This window comes from Salvelinus fontinalis, chromosome 30 (assembly GCF_029448725.1).
Source record: "Salvelinus fontinalis isolate EN_2023a chromosome 30, ASM2944872v1, whole genome shotgun sequence".
Lineage (NCBI taxonomy): Eukaryota > Metazoa > Chordata > Actinopteri > Salmoniformes > Salmonidae > Salvelinus > Salvelinus fontinalis.
Genome location: NC_074694.1, coordinates 23,656,773 through 23,673,185, shown reverse-complemented (window position 1 = coordinate 23,673,185; position 16,413 = coordinate 23,656,773). Strand labels below are relative to the sequence as shown.

At 42.0% G+C, this 16,413-nt stretch overlaps 1 protein-coding gene across 1 annotated transcript; it reads right to left on the bottom strand.

Moving 5' to 3' along the window:
* Positions 1 to 583: 583 nt before the first annotated feature.
* Positions 584 to 15,410, bottom strand: fam120b (family with sequence similarity 120B). The gene is made up of 11 exons (XM_055890096.1): positions 15,321 to 15,410; positions 13,889 to 14,907; positions 13,605 to 13,785; positions 13,372 to 13,473; positions 13,077 to 13,237; positions 12,548 to 12,640; positions 8,310 to 8,516; positions 4,453 to 4,555; positions 2,300 to 2,632; positions 2,005 to 2,062; positions 584 to 1,888 (listed from the first exon to the last, which is right to left on the bottom strand). Exons 2-11 carry the CDS (start codon positions 14,903 to 14,905, stop codon positions 1,858 to 1,860), a joined length of 2,286 nt encoding a protein of 761 aa, XP_055746071.1. The 5' UTR covers positions 14,906 to 14,907; positions 15,321 to 15,410; the 3' UTR covers positions 584 to 1,857.
* Positions 15,411 to 16,413: the final 1,003 nt, after the last annotated feature.

Here is a 16,413-nt window from a genome sequence, read left to right as displayed (position 1 = left end):
CAGATAAGAGGAAAGAGCTGTGCTTTGACCACTTTGGCCAGGGAATGTGGTGAATTACCACTTGTAGCAGGTGTTCTCCTTGTCAGGAATAGGGAGGCCATGCTTGGTACACCATGCATGTCATCACCCAGCTCAGATAGACCCAAACACTCTCTCCCCATGGGCAGCCCCAGAGATTCTCCGAGTGTAAGCCTAGCGCTGCTAGCTGCCTTCTCTGTGGGAATATGGCAGCATTCTAAACACTGATAATGGCAGTGGAGCATGGCAGTTGATTTTGATAGCATTGGATGTTGCTCTTGTTCAGGGTCTATGACTTCTTTTGAAATGTGACATTTTGAAAATGATGACAATCACATCTGCGTGAATAATCACACAGTAAATTACATTGAAATGATAAAATACCCTAAGTGATACTTGATATAAATACATCAACAAAGTCAAGTAATCTCTCACCACATCTCTGAAGTGATGCTTTGGAGTTTGCTCAGATTCAGAGTAACTTGAACACTACCTCAGATCCCACTGGCCCCAGACTAACATCCTAGCAAAGGGAGAAAATGTAGGGGTAAGAAAGTGGTGTCAGTTGAGCCATTTTTAAACATTTATTCAGCATCGCTATCAAGGGAAATACCGTGTTCTTTCAAACACTGATCTACATATATTTAAGGAGATTGTGTATCCATGGAAATAATCAGAATTCATGTAAAAATTTAATAATTTGTCAAAAACAAAGTGCTCTCTTGGCACAATTTACCCCGGGTATGGGGTAAGTTGAGCCACAGGACAGGGTAAAGTTAAGCAGCCTACACATTTCTGTACCAAATTAAATATTACCACTACCCTTATAAAACAATGTCTATTTTTATTTCCCAAACACAATTCAACCCAATCACAGTCGCTTTAAAATAATTTAAAGCATATTTTAAAACACAGGTTTAGCACCTAACATACACTTTGTACTTGTTAAAACACTTTAAACATAGGCCAGGCCTTGTTGTTATCTCATATCCCAGCGATAATACCTTGCATTACGCCAGGGAAGAAAATACTTACATTTGCTCAACTGGCCATTGCCTCAATTTACCACAACGCAAACATTTTGACTATATTAGCCCACATAGCTACAAGGATGCACTTTTATGCTAGGTTTAGAACCTCATATTGAAGCTTATACAGAACTCAACTGACGTATGAAACAATCTTAAAAGTATCTAGTTAGAAGTTACATGATGCTTGTATCTAAACCTAACACATTAAATAAATTTGACTTGGTGAAAATATTTTTGGAGGACCCAACTTGCTTACCACTTTTTCCATGTGGTTTCTTCCCTCACAGTCTCCATTAAATGATGACCTCTTCCTAAACATTTGGTCAAATGACACATTTTGTGTCTGGTTTCCTAGAAACAAGGGAGGCTCAACTTACCTCTTTGGCTCAACCTACCCCACTGTCACCTATCCCTTGTTATTTTGGTATGTCAATACTTACTTTGGGATTTCAGATGCTAAACCAAGTGAAATGTAACTGCTCCCTCAGGTCCTCTTTCACTTGTTACATTCCTGTACCTCAAACAGTTAGTAAAAAATTAAAAAACATCCTACTAAGCCCTTATTCCTCTCCTTGTGACGCATATCCTCTCCTATTGCAACCAATATCTCATACAGTTACATGACCTACATTTCTCCAAGCCAATCCAACTGATAGTGAGGTTATGGTAACACAAACTGTGTTCACAAAGTTCACCACAAGTCGGTCTAATATCAGACATATCCCCTGAGTGTGTTGGGCTGTGCTGCTCTTAACAGGGCAATTCTGTAAGATGGTCCCAGCAAGGCATGTCCACTCAACACTGACAGTCAGGGGAAATCAAGATGGGGGTTCTGCCACCTACATTAAAAACAGAGGGGCAAGACAATTCAGATTTATTTTTCTTTTCTCAAGGCAATGCAGAATGAATGGATGCAGCTTGCTCATGCAACAGTATAACAAACGCAGACACTCACCTAGGTGCCAGATGGTATCTCCTTCTGTTTGGACATGTTGATCTTGGCCTGTTATGCTCTGTGAAAAATATAAAATATGATTAATTATGAATGATATATGATTATGAAAAACAGTTATTCAAAAACATTTGAAAAAACATTACGTTTTAGTCAGCTGGTTGAAAGTCATTCAACCAACAACAGAATCAAATTAGGTTGCTACTGCTTTGTTGTTGGCTGGTTGGAATAAACCTCAAATGGCACTATGCCCTGGCCCAGGCAGCAACCTGCAGCTAGTGGCCTGTCTGTAGCCTACCATGTGCCTGTGCTCTAGGACCTCTGCTCTGGGGTCTGTAGTGTTGAGGAGAGGGACAATGCTGTCCTGATGGGGATCTGGTCTGGGGTCTGTAGTGTTGAGGAGAGGGACCATGCTGTCCTGATGGGGATTTGGTCTGGGGTCTGTAGTGTTGAGGAGAGGGACCATGCTGTCCTGATGGGGATCTGGTCTGGGGTCTGTAGTGTTGAGGAGAGGGACCATGCTGTCCTGATGGGGATCTGGTCTGGGGTCTGTAGTGTTGAGGAGAGGGACCATGCTGTCCCGATGGGGCTCCTCTTTGCCTCCACTGCTCGCTGTGATCCACATGCTTCCCTGAGGAAAACACCACACAAATATTTAAATGCTCTTTTAATTATGAGTTTGAGACTTGGTATAAATATTTCGCTGTGGAGACGAAACATTAAGAATCACTCCAAACACAACCCATACAATTCTGTGCTCGCAAAGCGCCACCACCATCTCCCCACAACCCTTGGGTAATGATTACTGGTTGAGTCTAAGACATAAATTGAAGACATACCTTTGTGTACACTGAATAAAAGGAGTAAAAAACTTTTTTTTGCAGCATATGGGATCTATAAACTCAGGACAATACTTGTATGAAAGACAGAGACTTAAAATGAACATTGGCAAGGAGACAATAAAAAAAGCCAGTTCTTAAACATCGGCCTCACACACACACATGGTCGTGGTGGCTCTGTTTTCGTCTTGTTTTTACTTAGCCACTCTAATGATTAGAGGGGCCTCATTATGTTATTAGGGTCAGAATGTTTGTTTCACCTCAGAGGAACTCAATATTCTGGGACCATAACAATTTTTTTACTGAAAATCATTGTAGGGTTTATTGTTGGGCTGTGACGATACCAATATCTCAATATTTTTTCCATGGCAAAAATGAAAACACGAAGCAGACGAAACTCTTTGTTCCGTTTAAAAACCTGCTGTATGTCAAATATTGTGCGCTATAGCTTGGAAAATAAATACACGTGACTGGATGACAACATAACGATGTCTGTTTCCAACATTAGGCCTGTTTTCCTAAATAATTTAAATCAGCTTCGTGTTTTGTTTCCTTGCTACGATCCTAAAGAGTATCGACATCCTGCTATCGTCCTGGCCCTAGTAAGCATGACAGTTTTGGACAAGTTCCCATTCCCATCTATACTTCAACACTTATTTTGAGTTGTTAGATTTTGTTTACAGAACTAGTCGCTTATTCCAAACTTAAGCCCCCTTTCCACACTCAATATCTCATAGTATTTGTGGCCCACAGAAATAGGGTGTCATACATTAATTCAAATACTGTGTTTGGACAAAGAGCAGACATTACAAGTAAAATCATAGCAGCCCAAGCAAAACCAACCAAAGCTAAACAAAATGTAGTTCATATTTCACGTGTTGTTCAATGTCAAGAGAACAAACAGATGGAGAACATTTTTCGTCCGGGTTCTTTTCATCTCCAAAGAGAACCACAGTACGCTGGATGCCAGATGAGCAGTGGGGGTTGAGGACTTTAACAGGCTGGTCCTGGGATGTTATAATTTGGTTGTCTTGTTATGTTACCTAATATAGATCACATCCTATAAAAAGAAACCCAGAATTATTCTTGTTATGACAAAGCATCTTGAGGAGCCAAAATGATCTTCCACTGGAACTTTGCCAATGGACTGAGGCCCAGATGGATCTTATTATAGACTGTAGAGACTACTGGGTAATGTTCCCCCACAAGGGGCACCAACAGTCCTACATGGTAGAGTACACATTCTCTCAACTATAATTCTTTCCTTTTATTCAGAACATATGGATAATAATGATAGGCTGACTCTCCGAGCGTGGCAAAGAGTAGCAATGTCTTTGCCTCAGTAATCAACCAACATTGCAGCATAACTTTGAGGATGATCCATATTGTCATGGATTTTTTTTAAACATTAGCCTAAACAAATAGAATAAGCATATAAAAATGTTTTGTAGATAAAGTATATTGAACAGTGATTACCCACTAACTGGGCAGAATGACCTATTAATGTGGCATTATTAGCACGAATGGACTGTGTTGATGTAAATATGTGTGCATTGTTCACCGACACTCGAACCTCAACATGTTTCATTAGTAAAATGAATGGGTCTCTCACCGGGATGTGTTATCCGTGGTCTGGACTGGATGCTCTGGCCACGCCTGCTGCAGATTCCCAAGACCAGCTCTCTCAGAAAACGAAACAGGGATACCCAGGATGCCTAAACAAGAGGATGAGCCAAGTTCAGTTCAGAAAAACAGTTCCCCGCTAAGTGTACACACAAGGTAGGGTTTCCCCTACATGATTTTGACTTCTATTGGTTTCAAAGACAACTTTGGAGCCACAATGTCTGGAATTTGCTTTTGGGGCCTCATCTAAGGATAGCCACCACAGACATAGTAGCTAATAGCTATAAATCAAACTTACCACCAGTTATAGTAGCTCATATCTACACTAAACAAAAATATAAAACGCAACATGTAAATTGTTGATCCCATGTTTCATGGGATCAAGAAATGTTCCATAAAGCTTATTTCTCAAATTTTGTGCACAAATTTGTTTATATCATTGTTAGTAAGCATTTCTCATTTGCCAAGATAATCCATCCATCTGACAGATGTGGCATATCAAGAAGCTGATCAAACAGCATTTTACATTTACATTTAAGTCATTTTAGCAGACGCTCTTATCCAGAGCGACTTGATCATTACACAGGTGCACCTTGTGCTGGGGACAATAAAAGGTCACTCTAAAATGTGCAAAACAATGCCACAGATGTCTCAAGTTTTGAGGGAGCGTGCAATTGGCATACTGACTGCAGGAATGTCCACCACAGCTGTTGCCAGATAATTTAATGTTAATTTCTCTACCATAATCCGCCTCCAACGTTGTTTTAGAGAATTTGGCAGTATGTCCAACCGGCCTCACAACCGCAGACCACGTGTAACCACGCCAACCCAGGACCTCCACATCTGGATTCTTTACCTGCAGGATCATCTGAGACCAGCCACCTGGACAGCTGATGAAACTCTGGGTTTGCACAAACGAAGAATTTCTGCACAAACTGTCAGAAACCGTCTCAGGGAAGCTCATCTGCGTGCTCGTGGTCCTCACCTGGTTATTGACCTGAGCGCAGTTTGGAGTTGTAACCGACTTCAGTGGGCAAATGCATACTTTCGATGGCCACTGGCACGTTGGAGAAGTGTGCACTTCACGGAAGAATCCTGGTTTCAACTGTACCAGGCAGATAGCGTGTATGGTGTCATTTGGTTGGGCGGTTTGCTTATGTCAACATTGTGAAAAGAGTGTCCAATGGTGGCGGTGGGGTTATGGTGTGGGCAAGCATAAGTTACAGACCACGAACACAATTCCATTTTATCCATGTCAATTTGAATGCACAGAGATACCATGACAAGCTCCTGAGGCCCATTGTCTTGCCATTCATCCGCAGCCATCGCCTCATGTTTCAGCATTATAATGCACGGTCCCATGTCACAAGGATCTGTACACAGTTCCTAGAAGCTGAAAATGTCCCAGTTCTTCCATGGCCTGCATCCTCAGACACGTCACTCATTGAGCATGTTTAAAATGCTCTGAATCGACAGCATGTTCCAGTTCCTGCCAATATCCAGCAACTTCTCACAGCCATTGAAGAGGAGTGGGACAACATTCCACAGGCCACAATCAACAGCCTGATCAACTCTATGCTAAGAAGATGTGTGGTCACACCAGATACTGACTGGTTTTCTGATTCACACTCCTACCTTTATTTCAAGGTATCTGTGAGCAACAGATGCATATCTGTAATCCCAGTCACGTGAAATCCATATATTAGGGCCTAATGAATTTATTTAAATAGACTAATTTCTGTTATGAATTTTATGAATAAATGACTAAATGATGTATACATTTAAATCATTTAACTATAACTAATTGAATTCTACCCTGTTTTTCTATATTGATGAATAATGTTAGTTCATAAGAAAAGAGATTATGTAGCATGTAGGGGGGGAGAAAGGAATGTCTGTGTGTGTCTAAAGAAAACTACGTGGATCATTAACCTATGTTTGAGACCAGCTATAACTCTTTAGAGATAAGGGAAGACAGCAAGAGCCACTCTAAGTTTTCCGTATCTGGGGGGGGGGGGGGGGGGCCTGGAACTGTCAGCTAAAGGGTAATAAACTGTGGTGAGATTTCAGGAGAAAATCAAGATAATAGTGTGTAAATGTATGTGCATTAGTGTGTTGGAATGAACTTTTGGTCAGCTTTGTCCTAGTTGGAGAAGAGGCGGGACCTTTTCTTAGCTATGACGCTGTGTGTAATATATAATGTGATGTACATGGTTTTTGGAGGGGAGATCTCTCGAGAATAAACGCTATTGATTAATTTGGACACGGGTCTATGTCTATTTTATGCAAATAAGGATCTTACAAATTCTTAGAAATGGACAGAGTGTTTGCTTTGTATAATTAAATTGGTTAATGAACATATAGGAAACAAATTCCTTCATCAATTTCCTCATATGAACTGTAACTCATTAAAATCTTTGAAATTGTTGCATGTTACATTTATATTTTGGTTCAGTGTATAATCAATCCTACCACGACTACCACCACTGTTACAGTAGCTAACATCTATAATCAATCCTACCACCACTGTTACAGTAGCTAACATCTATAATCAATCCTACCACAACTGTTACAGTAGCTAACATCTATAATCAATCCTACCACGACTACCACCACTGTTACAGTAGCTAACATCTATAATCAATCCTACCACAACTGTTACAGTAGCTAACATCTATAATCAATCCTACCACGACTACCACCACTGTTACAGTAGCTAACATCTATAATCAATCCTACCACAACTGTTTCAGTAGCTAATATCTATAATCATTCCTACCACCACTGTTACAGTAGCTAACATCTATAATCAATCCTACCACAACTGTTTCAGTAGCTAATATCTATAATCAATCCTACCACCACTGTTACAGTAGCTAATATCTATAATCATTCCTACCACCACTGTTACAGTAGCTAACATCTATAATCAATCCTACCACAACTGTTTCAGTAGCTAATATCTATAATCAATCCTACCACCACTGTTACAGTAGCTAATATCTATAATCAATCCTACCACCACTGTTTCAGTAGCTAATATCTATAATCATTCCTACCACCACTGTTACAGTAGCTAATATCTATAATCATTCCTACCACCACCAGTTTCAGTAGCTAATATCTATAATCATTCCTACCACCACCAGTTTCAGTAGCTAATATCTATAATCATTCCTACCACCACTGTTACAGTAGCTAATATCTATAATCAAACCTACCACCACTGTTACAGTAGCTAATATCTATAATCATTCCTACCACCACTGTTACAGTAGCTAATATCTATAATCATTCCTACCACCACTGTTACAGTAGCTAATATCTATAATCATTCCTACCACCACCAGTTTCAGTAGCTAATATCTATAATCATTCCTACCACCACCAGTTTCAGTAGCTAATATCTATAATCATTCCTACCACCACTGTTACAGTAGCTAATATCTATAATCAAACCTACCACCACTGTTACAGTAGCTAATATCTATAATCATTCCTACCACCACTGTTACAGTAGCTAATATCTATAATCATTCCTACCACCACTGTTACAGTAGCTAATATCTATAATCATTCCTACCACCACTGTTACAGTAGCTAATATCTATAATCATTCCTACCACCACTGTTACAGTAGCTAATATCTATAATCCATCCTACCACCACTGTTACAGTAGCTAATATCTATAATCAATCCTACCACCACTGTTACAGTAGCTAATATCTATAATCAATCCTACCACCACTGTTACAGTAGCTAATATCTATAATCAATCCTACCACCACTGTTTCAGTAGCTAATATCTATAATCCATCCTACTACCACTGTGTACACTGACTCACATTGCCCTCCAGCAGCTCCTCCTGTGGCCTCCCTGAGTGAGCCAGCAGGTACTTTGAGTGGAAGAGCAGGCCGTCAAAGGTGTTCCAGGGCATCAGCTGTTCCATGGGGAAGGGGCATCCGCAAGCACTGTTGGCGGCCACCAGGTGGGTCAGCCCTCGGACAAACAGAGAGCCCAGCTGAACCGCCCGGGGCTCCACATGAGACACCTGCAGATTGAAATTGAATCAATAGAGCTCATATGATTCTCTATTCTACATGGCAGACAACCATATCTGTTCTACACCAAATGTTTCTATGGGAGTGTTCTGTAATGTATCGTCCTAACTGTATGGCATGACAACAATAGAAGAGTATGCTATAGCACATACTTTATGGAGCCAGGCCAGTTACAGTAAATACACTCTGCCCCAGAGAGTTGATCTGCACAGAGAGGAGAGGCAGGGGTAGCAGCATGACAAGAGCAGTAGCTAGCTAGCCAACAGGCAGATGTTACCTGTACAATTCTCTACATATTAACTAGGACAGGAACGCTAAAAGGTTTAATTTGGCTCTGTATTCCAGCATTTTGGATTTGTGATCAAATGTTTTATATGAGGTGACAGTACATAATATCAGCATTTATTTGAGGGTATTTTCATGCATATCTGTTTTACTGTTTAGACATGAAAGCACTTTATGTATCTAGTCCCCCCATTTGAAGGTATCATAAGCATTTGGACAAATGCACTTATAGTGTATTAAATTTTGGCAAAAGTTTAGTATTTGGTCCCATATTCCTAGCACACAATGACTACATCAAGCGTGTGACTACACAAACTTGTTGGATGCCTTTGCGGTTTGTTTTGGTTGTGTTTCAGATTATGTTGTGCTCAGTAGAAATTAATAGTAAATAATGTATGTTGTCATTTTGGAGTCACTTTTATTGTAAACAATAATAGGATATGTTTCTAAACACTTCTACATTTATGTGGATACTACCATGATTGCAGAAAATTATGAATGAATCTTGAATAATGAATTGTGACAGAGGCCTAAATAAGCATAACCCCCAGAAAATGCTAACAACCTCTGTTTTGGTAATAGAGGTTAGCATGTTTTGGGGGCATGATCTTTGTGCATTTGTAATTTTACATAAAGTGCTTTAATTTCTAAATGGTAAAACAGATATTAAAATACCCTCAAATAAAAAATGACATTCTGTATTGTCACTTCATATGAAACATTTGATCTCAAATCCTAAATGCTGGAGTATAGAGACAAATTAAGTTTCAGCTTCACTGTCCAAATAAATACATAGGGGAGTGTATTTACCCTCAGGTCTCACCTTGTCCCTCCCATAGGAGATAAGAGGGCTGATTAGGCCCTGCCAACACACAGAGACCTGCCTCCTGCCTGCTCCCCATTCAAACACATCAGCCCAGAGACCTGCCTGCTCCCCATTCAAACACATCAGCCCAGAGACCTGCCTGCCGCCTGCTCTCACTTCAAACACAGCTTCAGCTAAAGCAAACTAAGAGAGAAGAGAGATCAAGCTAAAAAGGCTGTGGTCAGCAGCCTGTGCCTTCCAGGCACACTGCCCCTAAACAAAGCACTCATCCCATATCTAAACACACATACAGGCAAGCAAGGGAAGCTACTACTTTGGGGCTTGTTTAAAACAGAGTATAGGCCTAAACTGGCCAATTTGACACGTAGTAATTTGACAATGTGTGGCTACACTTGTCCTGTTTATTGGTTGAAAGTGGCAGTTAAGTAGGAAACACATACTTGTGTGTGGGATCCCTGGCCAATTAGAAAACCAGTTACAATTTCTGTCTTTTTCTCTAAATGCTGAAGTAAGAATACTAATCTCCAGCCATGGATCCACCCTCAGTGAAGAGGGTAAAAGTTGGGAAGAGCCATGTCTTTAAGTAGATGGGTGCAGCTGTCCTCAAAGCAACTTCCCCAATGCATAAACATTCAAATCTCCTCCAACCAGACGCCCGAGACAGTCGACACTCCTGGGGGCACCCCTCTGTGTTTAGGACAACCGTCTCCTGTCCATTACACAAGAGAGGATCTTACCAGTGTATATTTGAAACAGCACCGCACATCCCATTCTGCTGTACAAGCTTAGACAAACAAGTGTCTCATGAACAGGGTTGCAAAATTCCGGGAACTTTCAATAAGTTCCCTGGTTTTCCCGAAATCCCGGTTGGAGGATTCCCGGAATACAGAGAGAATAAGCAGGAAATCTGGAATCCTCCAACCAGGATTTCTGGAAAATCAAGGAATTTATTGAACGTTCCTGGAATTTCACAACCCTACTCATGACACCAGTAGAAACTAGGAATGGTCTAATTTGGAGCCCTTGCTGTTGAATAAATGGGTTTATCAGTGTGAGTGTGGATGAGGGCTGAATGCTGGCTCCCAGCAGCTCCCTAATGCAGTGGCATCCCCTGATCCCCAGCCCTAGGCTGAATGGACATTCCCCCAGTATGAGAAAGCACTGCAGGGGGAGAGAGATTAGAGAGAGAGGAGAGAGATAGACTCTCCAGGGGCATCAGGCTGCTCCTGGAAAGTCTCCTGCCATCTGTCTCCCCCTCCTCCTCTCACTGACCCTCCCCACCCCTGGCCTTCTGAGATTTCAGGCAGATGTGACATACTTCCCGATGGGATGCAACAATGGTGTGGGGCAACAGGTGCGCGTGGAGCCCTGGAGTAGGAAAGGCAGACAAGCTTACACACACTCTGATCTGTCCAGCAGCAGGCTGTCCCCACCCCGCCCAGCACGTGTGCCTCTCTCGCTCCCTCCTCCAGTCCACCCATTCAACACCTGCTAATGTACACTTACTAAATAGAAATCTCCCCAACACAAACAATCACCCCATATCGTCTGGGATCTAGTGTTACACAAGCTGGAGTTTACTGAAGCTGTTATATAAACCAACACACACAAAATCCTTACAATGTTCAATGATCACCAGAGAAAGAAGAGTTACACATGATAGTGTCCACAGTGAGTCGATTTCTATTAATATCAGAGTAACAGTAACAATCCTGATTTGACAAGACCAGAGAAACTGACTGATGCTAGCTTTAAGGAGGATGCTATGGAGGCACTGTAAATCAGGAGGTGGCTTCCTGAATGTCTCCCACTGCTTTAATTTGTCATTGCTATCATCCATTATCTCTACTGTAAGGAGCCACTATCAACCCGGGCCCAGGAAAACCGCCGCCCGCTCTGAGCAGCCGGGGCAGAAATAGCAGGCATAGTAAGGTTTAAATTAGGGTGGGGAGCTGCAAATAGCTGCTGTGGTCAGTGTCAGGGACAGCTTGGAGTCCGTCGCCAAAGCATTGCTCTCAGGTTCAGGCCACAATTAGAGCAGTTTGGGCAGGAATGTCGCAATGCAACCCAAAATTACACCCCCACCCCCAGCAGTTTCTCCTGCTGCATCTTCTTGCATATTGAGAGAGTCAACCGAGTTTCTTCTGTGGGACTTGCTGTATCGTGGAAAAACATCTTCTTGAATATGCAGTTCTCCCAGCCCCATTCTCTTGTTGTTGTCCTGGATGCGGTTAGGGATGTATTTGTTTGAATGTGTCTACACAGTTGTCATTTAAGTGAGTGAATAATGCCTGCCGGTGTGGAGACAAACATTCACAAGACCTAGGGTGGGTCAAATAAAATCAGTGCTCCCTACCTGCTATTGTCTCTCAGTCTGTTGTCAGTAATTTGCTATAAGCCAATCATCCTCCATCCGACCTTCAACACACACTCTGAGGCCTTTGTCAGGCCATTATTTTAAGTGGTTGTTTATTTGCAAACACCTCAATGACTGGGTAGGAGCCATATGATCATGGGCTATACACTATACACTCTCCAACCTTATTAGCAAGTTGTCCTCACATGCAAAATTAGAAGACTTGGATGAGTAGTATAAAGATGCAGAGCATATACTGGAAAGACTTCTATGCCTTCCGAAAAGCTTTCCAACTATCTTCAGTTTTTCGAAAATAGAAGGGTCCCACTTTAAAACAAACAACTTTAAAAGCTAAATGAAGTCTTCACAAACTCTTAATAAGGCCTACATAGATGCTACACAAATAATTTATAAGAAAATGTATAACTATATAAGTAACAGGTCTTTATATCTGACACTTTCAGAAATGTGATATAAAGCATATATAAAGCATCTATAAAGACCTTAAATGGTTTGTCTGAAACAGCCAGAGGACACTAGCATATCTCACTCACCCTTGTGTGAAGCAGTTCTGTGTAGGATTTGTACCTGACACAGATAGCTTGGCTGAGATATGCATCTATGTCTTCCAATGAGAGGTGGCCCACCTAAAAACAAGCATGAGAAGTGTTCTAGTCTGAGGGTAATGGAAACACAGTCTTGTATACAAAACAAACATCCAAGAATGAGAAATCACTGAGAAAACATGAAAAAGGCATTATGCATAGAGCACCCTAAGTGCAGCAGTAGACATAACTATTGTTCCTTATCAGACGCTGATAGCTTCATTGTCTAGAGAGAACCACAGAGAAAAAGTTTCAATCAGAGCATCGGGGGGGTAAATTATCTACGTTATAATGTCAGTTCTCTTTTCATAACTAAGGTCAATAGTATGAGCTAGAGCAACGGCAACATTGTAAAACCCCAGAGGGGAGACTGGTTCATGTAAACTAACACTCTACTGAGACGAGAGACTGAAGTACAGGCATTTGTAAAGACAGACGAAAAAAAACACTTCACACTAAAACATTGTATTTTCCCCACCTGCATGGCAATGTAGGTCACAAGGCACAGCACAGCCATCAAAGAGCCATCCAGACGATCATGCTCCACTGAGAATTCATCCAACTCAAATACAGCCAAGAAGGTGGAGATGCGGAGGCATTTTGTTTCGGAGTCCTTCCCAAACCATAAACGCTTCAAATCTGGTTTTCCAACATGGCAAGGAAAATATTATTTCAAAGTGAGATAAATCTATCTACAGCACTTTGCATTAATATTCAATCAAATTCTTATTCCACATGAGTGGTTAAATTAATGTTAAGAATTCACAACATACCAGAGTGGTTCAGGGGCAAGGGAGAGACTACTTTGGGGTCCTTTAGTGGGTTTCCAGGAAAAACAAACCATTCCCTCACGGTTGGGGCCCGTCCACCACTGTCTGAGAAAAGATGCATGATAAATGGCAACCTGCTTCATTGAGTTGGTGCCTGGTCGTAAAACTGACAACAAATAAGAATGCAATGTCGTAATAACCATGTAATATTGTAATAACCACGTAATATACAATACCTGGATTTGTGGGTAACAGAATGCCGTAGATGCGTTCTCTGCAAGGTTGATACACAATTGCCTGTGGAGTGAGCTCAGCATCCTCCCTGTCTTCAAGTGTATTACTGCATTCCACCACACCATCATACAGTACATTGTATACCATAAAACACTCTGCTCGCATGTGCTTTTCTTTGGCTGCCTGTAAAACAGGATTCAAAACTAACATCATATTGTTTGGGCTTTTTATGTTATTATCTCTTTAAAACTGCAACAATGTATGTCTGTTTCTTCTATTGAATTACCTGGAGGATGTCAGGACTCAAGTAGCTCTTCATCAGACACACAGGGCTACGAGGAGAGGTATCACTAATGTCCCATAGCGGCTGTTGACCAGGAAGTAGATAGTACTGTACTCCTTTCTCCAGAACCTCTCTATCTGTTAGAGGCAGACAGCTAACACCATGGACTCCCTCTCTGGACAGCTTGTTGCTACTGATGAAATCTGCTAGAGCATAAATCTTCTCCCCTTGAGGTGGAGACTGTGGATGTTTCCTCCTGTAAGCTGCCAAGACATCGCTACGCAGCCGCTGCATCCGCTGCTCTGGCACCACGTCATTACCAAGGAGACACGCGAGCAGAGGGAGCTCACTCTTCTGCAGCTGGAGGGCGTGGCACAGTTTGTCTGTGGAAAACAGCACAGTGGTCATGGTGTCTAGCCTTAGCTGAGCCACAGACAGATAGGGGACTGAGTCATAGATGATGAAGTCTGTGTCCTGCCCCAGGATGCCCATACAGTTGTGACGGAGGGCAAAGCTGGCGATCTCATAGTCAGCCTCGCGAACAGAGCACCAGGTCTCCTGGCCCAGAGACTTGAGGGCAAAGCGAGAGAAGGTGGCCAGCCCTGAGGGGAGGCAGAACAGCTCCCGGCCAGGCTGTTGACCATGATACTTTAAATAGTGGAACACCCTCGCAACCTCCTCGTTGACCTTCAGTCGCCGATTCACCCACTCCGCACGTTTTTCTTCTTCCACTACCCCGTCGAAGAAAAACACAAGTCGGATACCTGCAGTCATGAATGCACCCACAAACTCCTTCAGGCAATGCATATACTCTTTCCACTGACCACCATACACCCAGGCTTGACAGCTGTACCAGTGCCTCAGACAGGCCATGCCATCCACCACCAGTGTAGGAAGAGTGGTGCTACTGCCCTGTTGGTGGCTGTTGACATGCTGCCTTGCCATCTCCCTGAAGTCCACCATCACACAGGTTTCTGGACAACATTTCTCCATAAAATACTGCAAGCCTTTTACACCCATTCCTGATACAAAGACAAACAAATTAGATAAATACGTTTTAAATAGTGTGCTGAGCTATTCCGAAAGGAGCAATATTTTACACAAGTTCATACCAGTCAATGTATATCATTCAAGTGAATTAATGACTGACTAAATGGGTAATGCTCACAGAATAATCAGGAAAATAATTTTCACAACAATTGAAACAGTTTCAAAGGTGCACGCTCACTTTGCGCGCGCTTAGATGTGCCTCACTGTCCATGCATTTCAGTCTGCAGGACTTGCATGTAACAGTTGCTACCTAGCAAGCTAAACAACCCCTGGGCCTGGCAAGCAACTACGGGTTTGCACTGTATCTGCATTCAATGCATTGCAGTCTGCGTAACTGTGTGTACGTAATGCACCAAATATCCTTCCTTAATGTGGTCTTACTTACTTCGGCGTTAAGATAACGTGGCAGCATGTGTGCTAGCTAGTCTTCAGCAGATAGGATCACTTCCTGTTTTGAACTGGACGCGTAGTTGCGTCAGCACGTAAGAGCCAAAAACACACGTGCGCGCAGGGATACCTTTTGTTTAACTTTTACACTGTTTAAAAAAAAAAAAAAAATGTAACCTTTATTTAACTAGGCTATTCAGTTAAGAACAAATTCTTATTTACAATGATGGCCTACACCGGCCAAACCCGGACAACGCTGGGCCAATTGAGCGCCTCCCTATGGGACTCCCAATCACGGCCGGTCGTGATACAGCCTGGATGTAGACTGTAACGTTCTGCATCAAGGTAACTTATGGGTCTGCAACATTTGTTTCGGTTTTTGAAACATCCCCACAGTAGCCGTTAGGGATCTTGCAACATAAAGCTTTGACCTGTTTATTAAGAAGTAGGCCTAGGTTATGATTCAGGCCTAGCTTAAATGTTGTCCCTCTTCATACCCTAATAATTGTTGACCCTTTTGAAATAAAGTTGAGGAAAGTGTTTAATCAATAGTGAAGTTGGTTAACTAGGCATAATATTGAATTGATGTTAGGCCTACTGCTGTTGAGGAGAAATAGATCATCCAGGAGTTATATTACTGTGCACACAAAGCTCTATCTTCTATTGTGGCAGTGTCTTGAAAAGTGTGAATGGGTAAGAGCATATGCGGGCTGTCACCACAGGTGCTTACATCTGTTCATCTCTGGGCAGATGCTCCAGGGACATGGGGAGCCATTCTAAAGGGGCACCGCCCCGTTAAATCCACCATTCAGTGGGATGGCGTTGTGTCGTAATTCAGATTGCCTTGCTACAGAATTGGGGTGAGGGGCTCATAACAACGGTCTGATGGTATTTTATCACTGGAGCTCATCCTGTGGGTGAAATAGCGAGGGTGGTTGGTTTTATGGGGGTAGGGATGCAATTGGCTAAAAACAAAAAAGACTGCGGCAAAGTAACAACAATATTTCCTGCTAATTTATTACGCCTATTTTAGCCTACCTTAGGCTATGCATTTATTTTAGTTCATAATACAACGATGCAAACTATTTTGC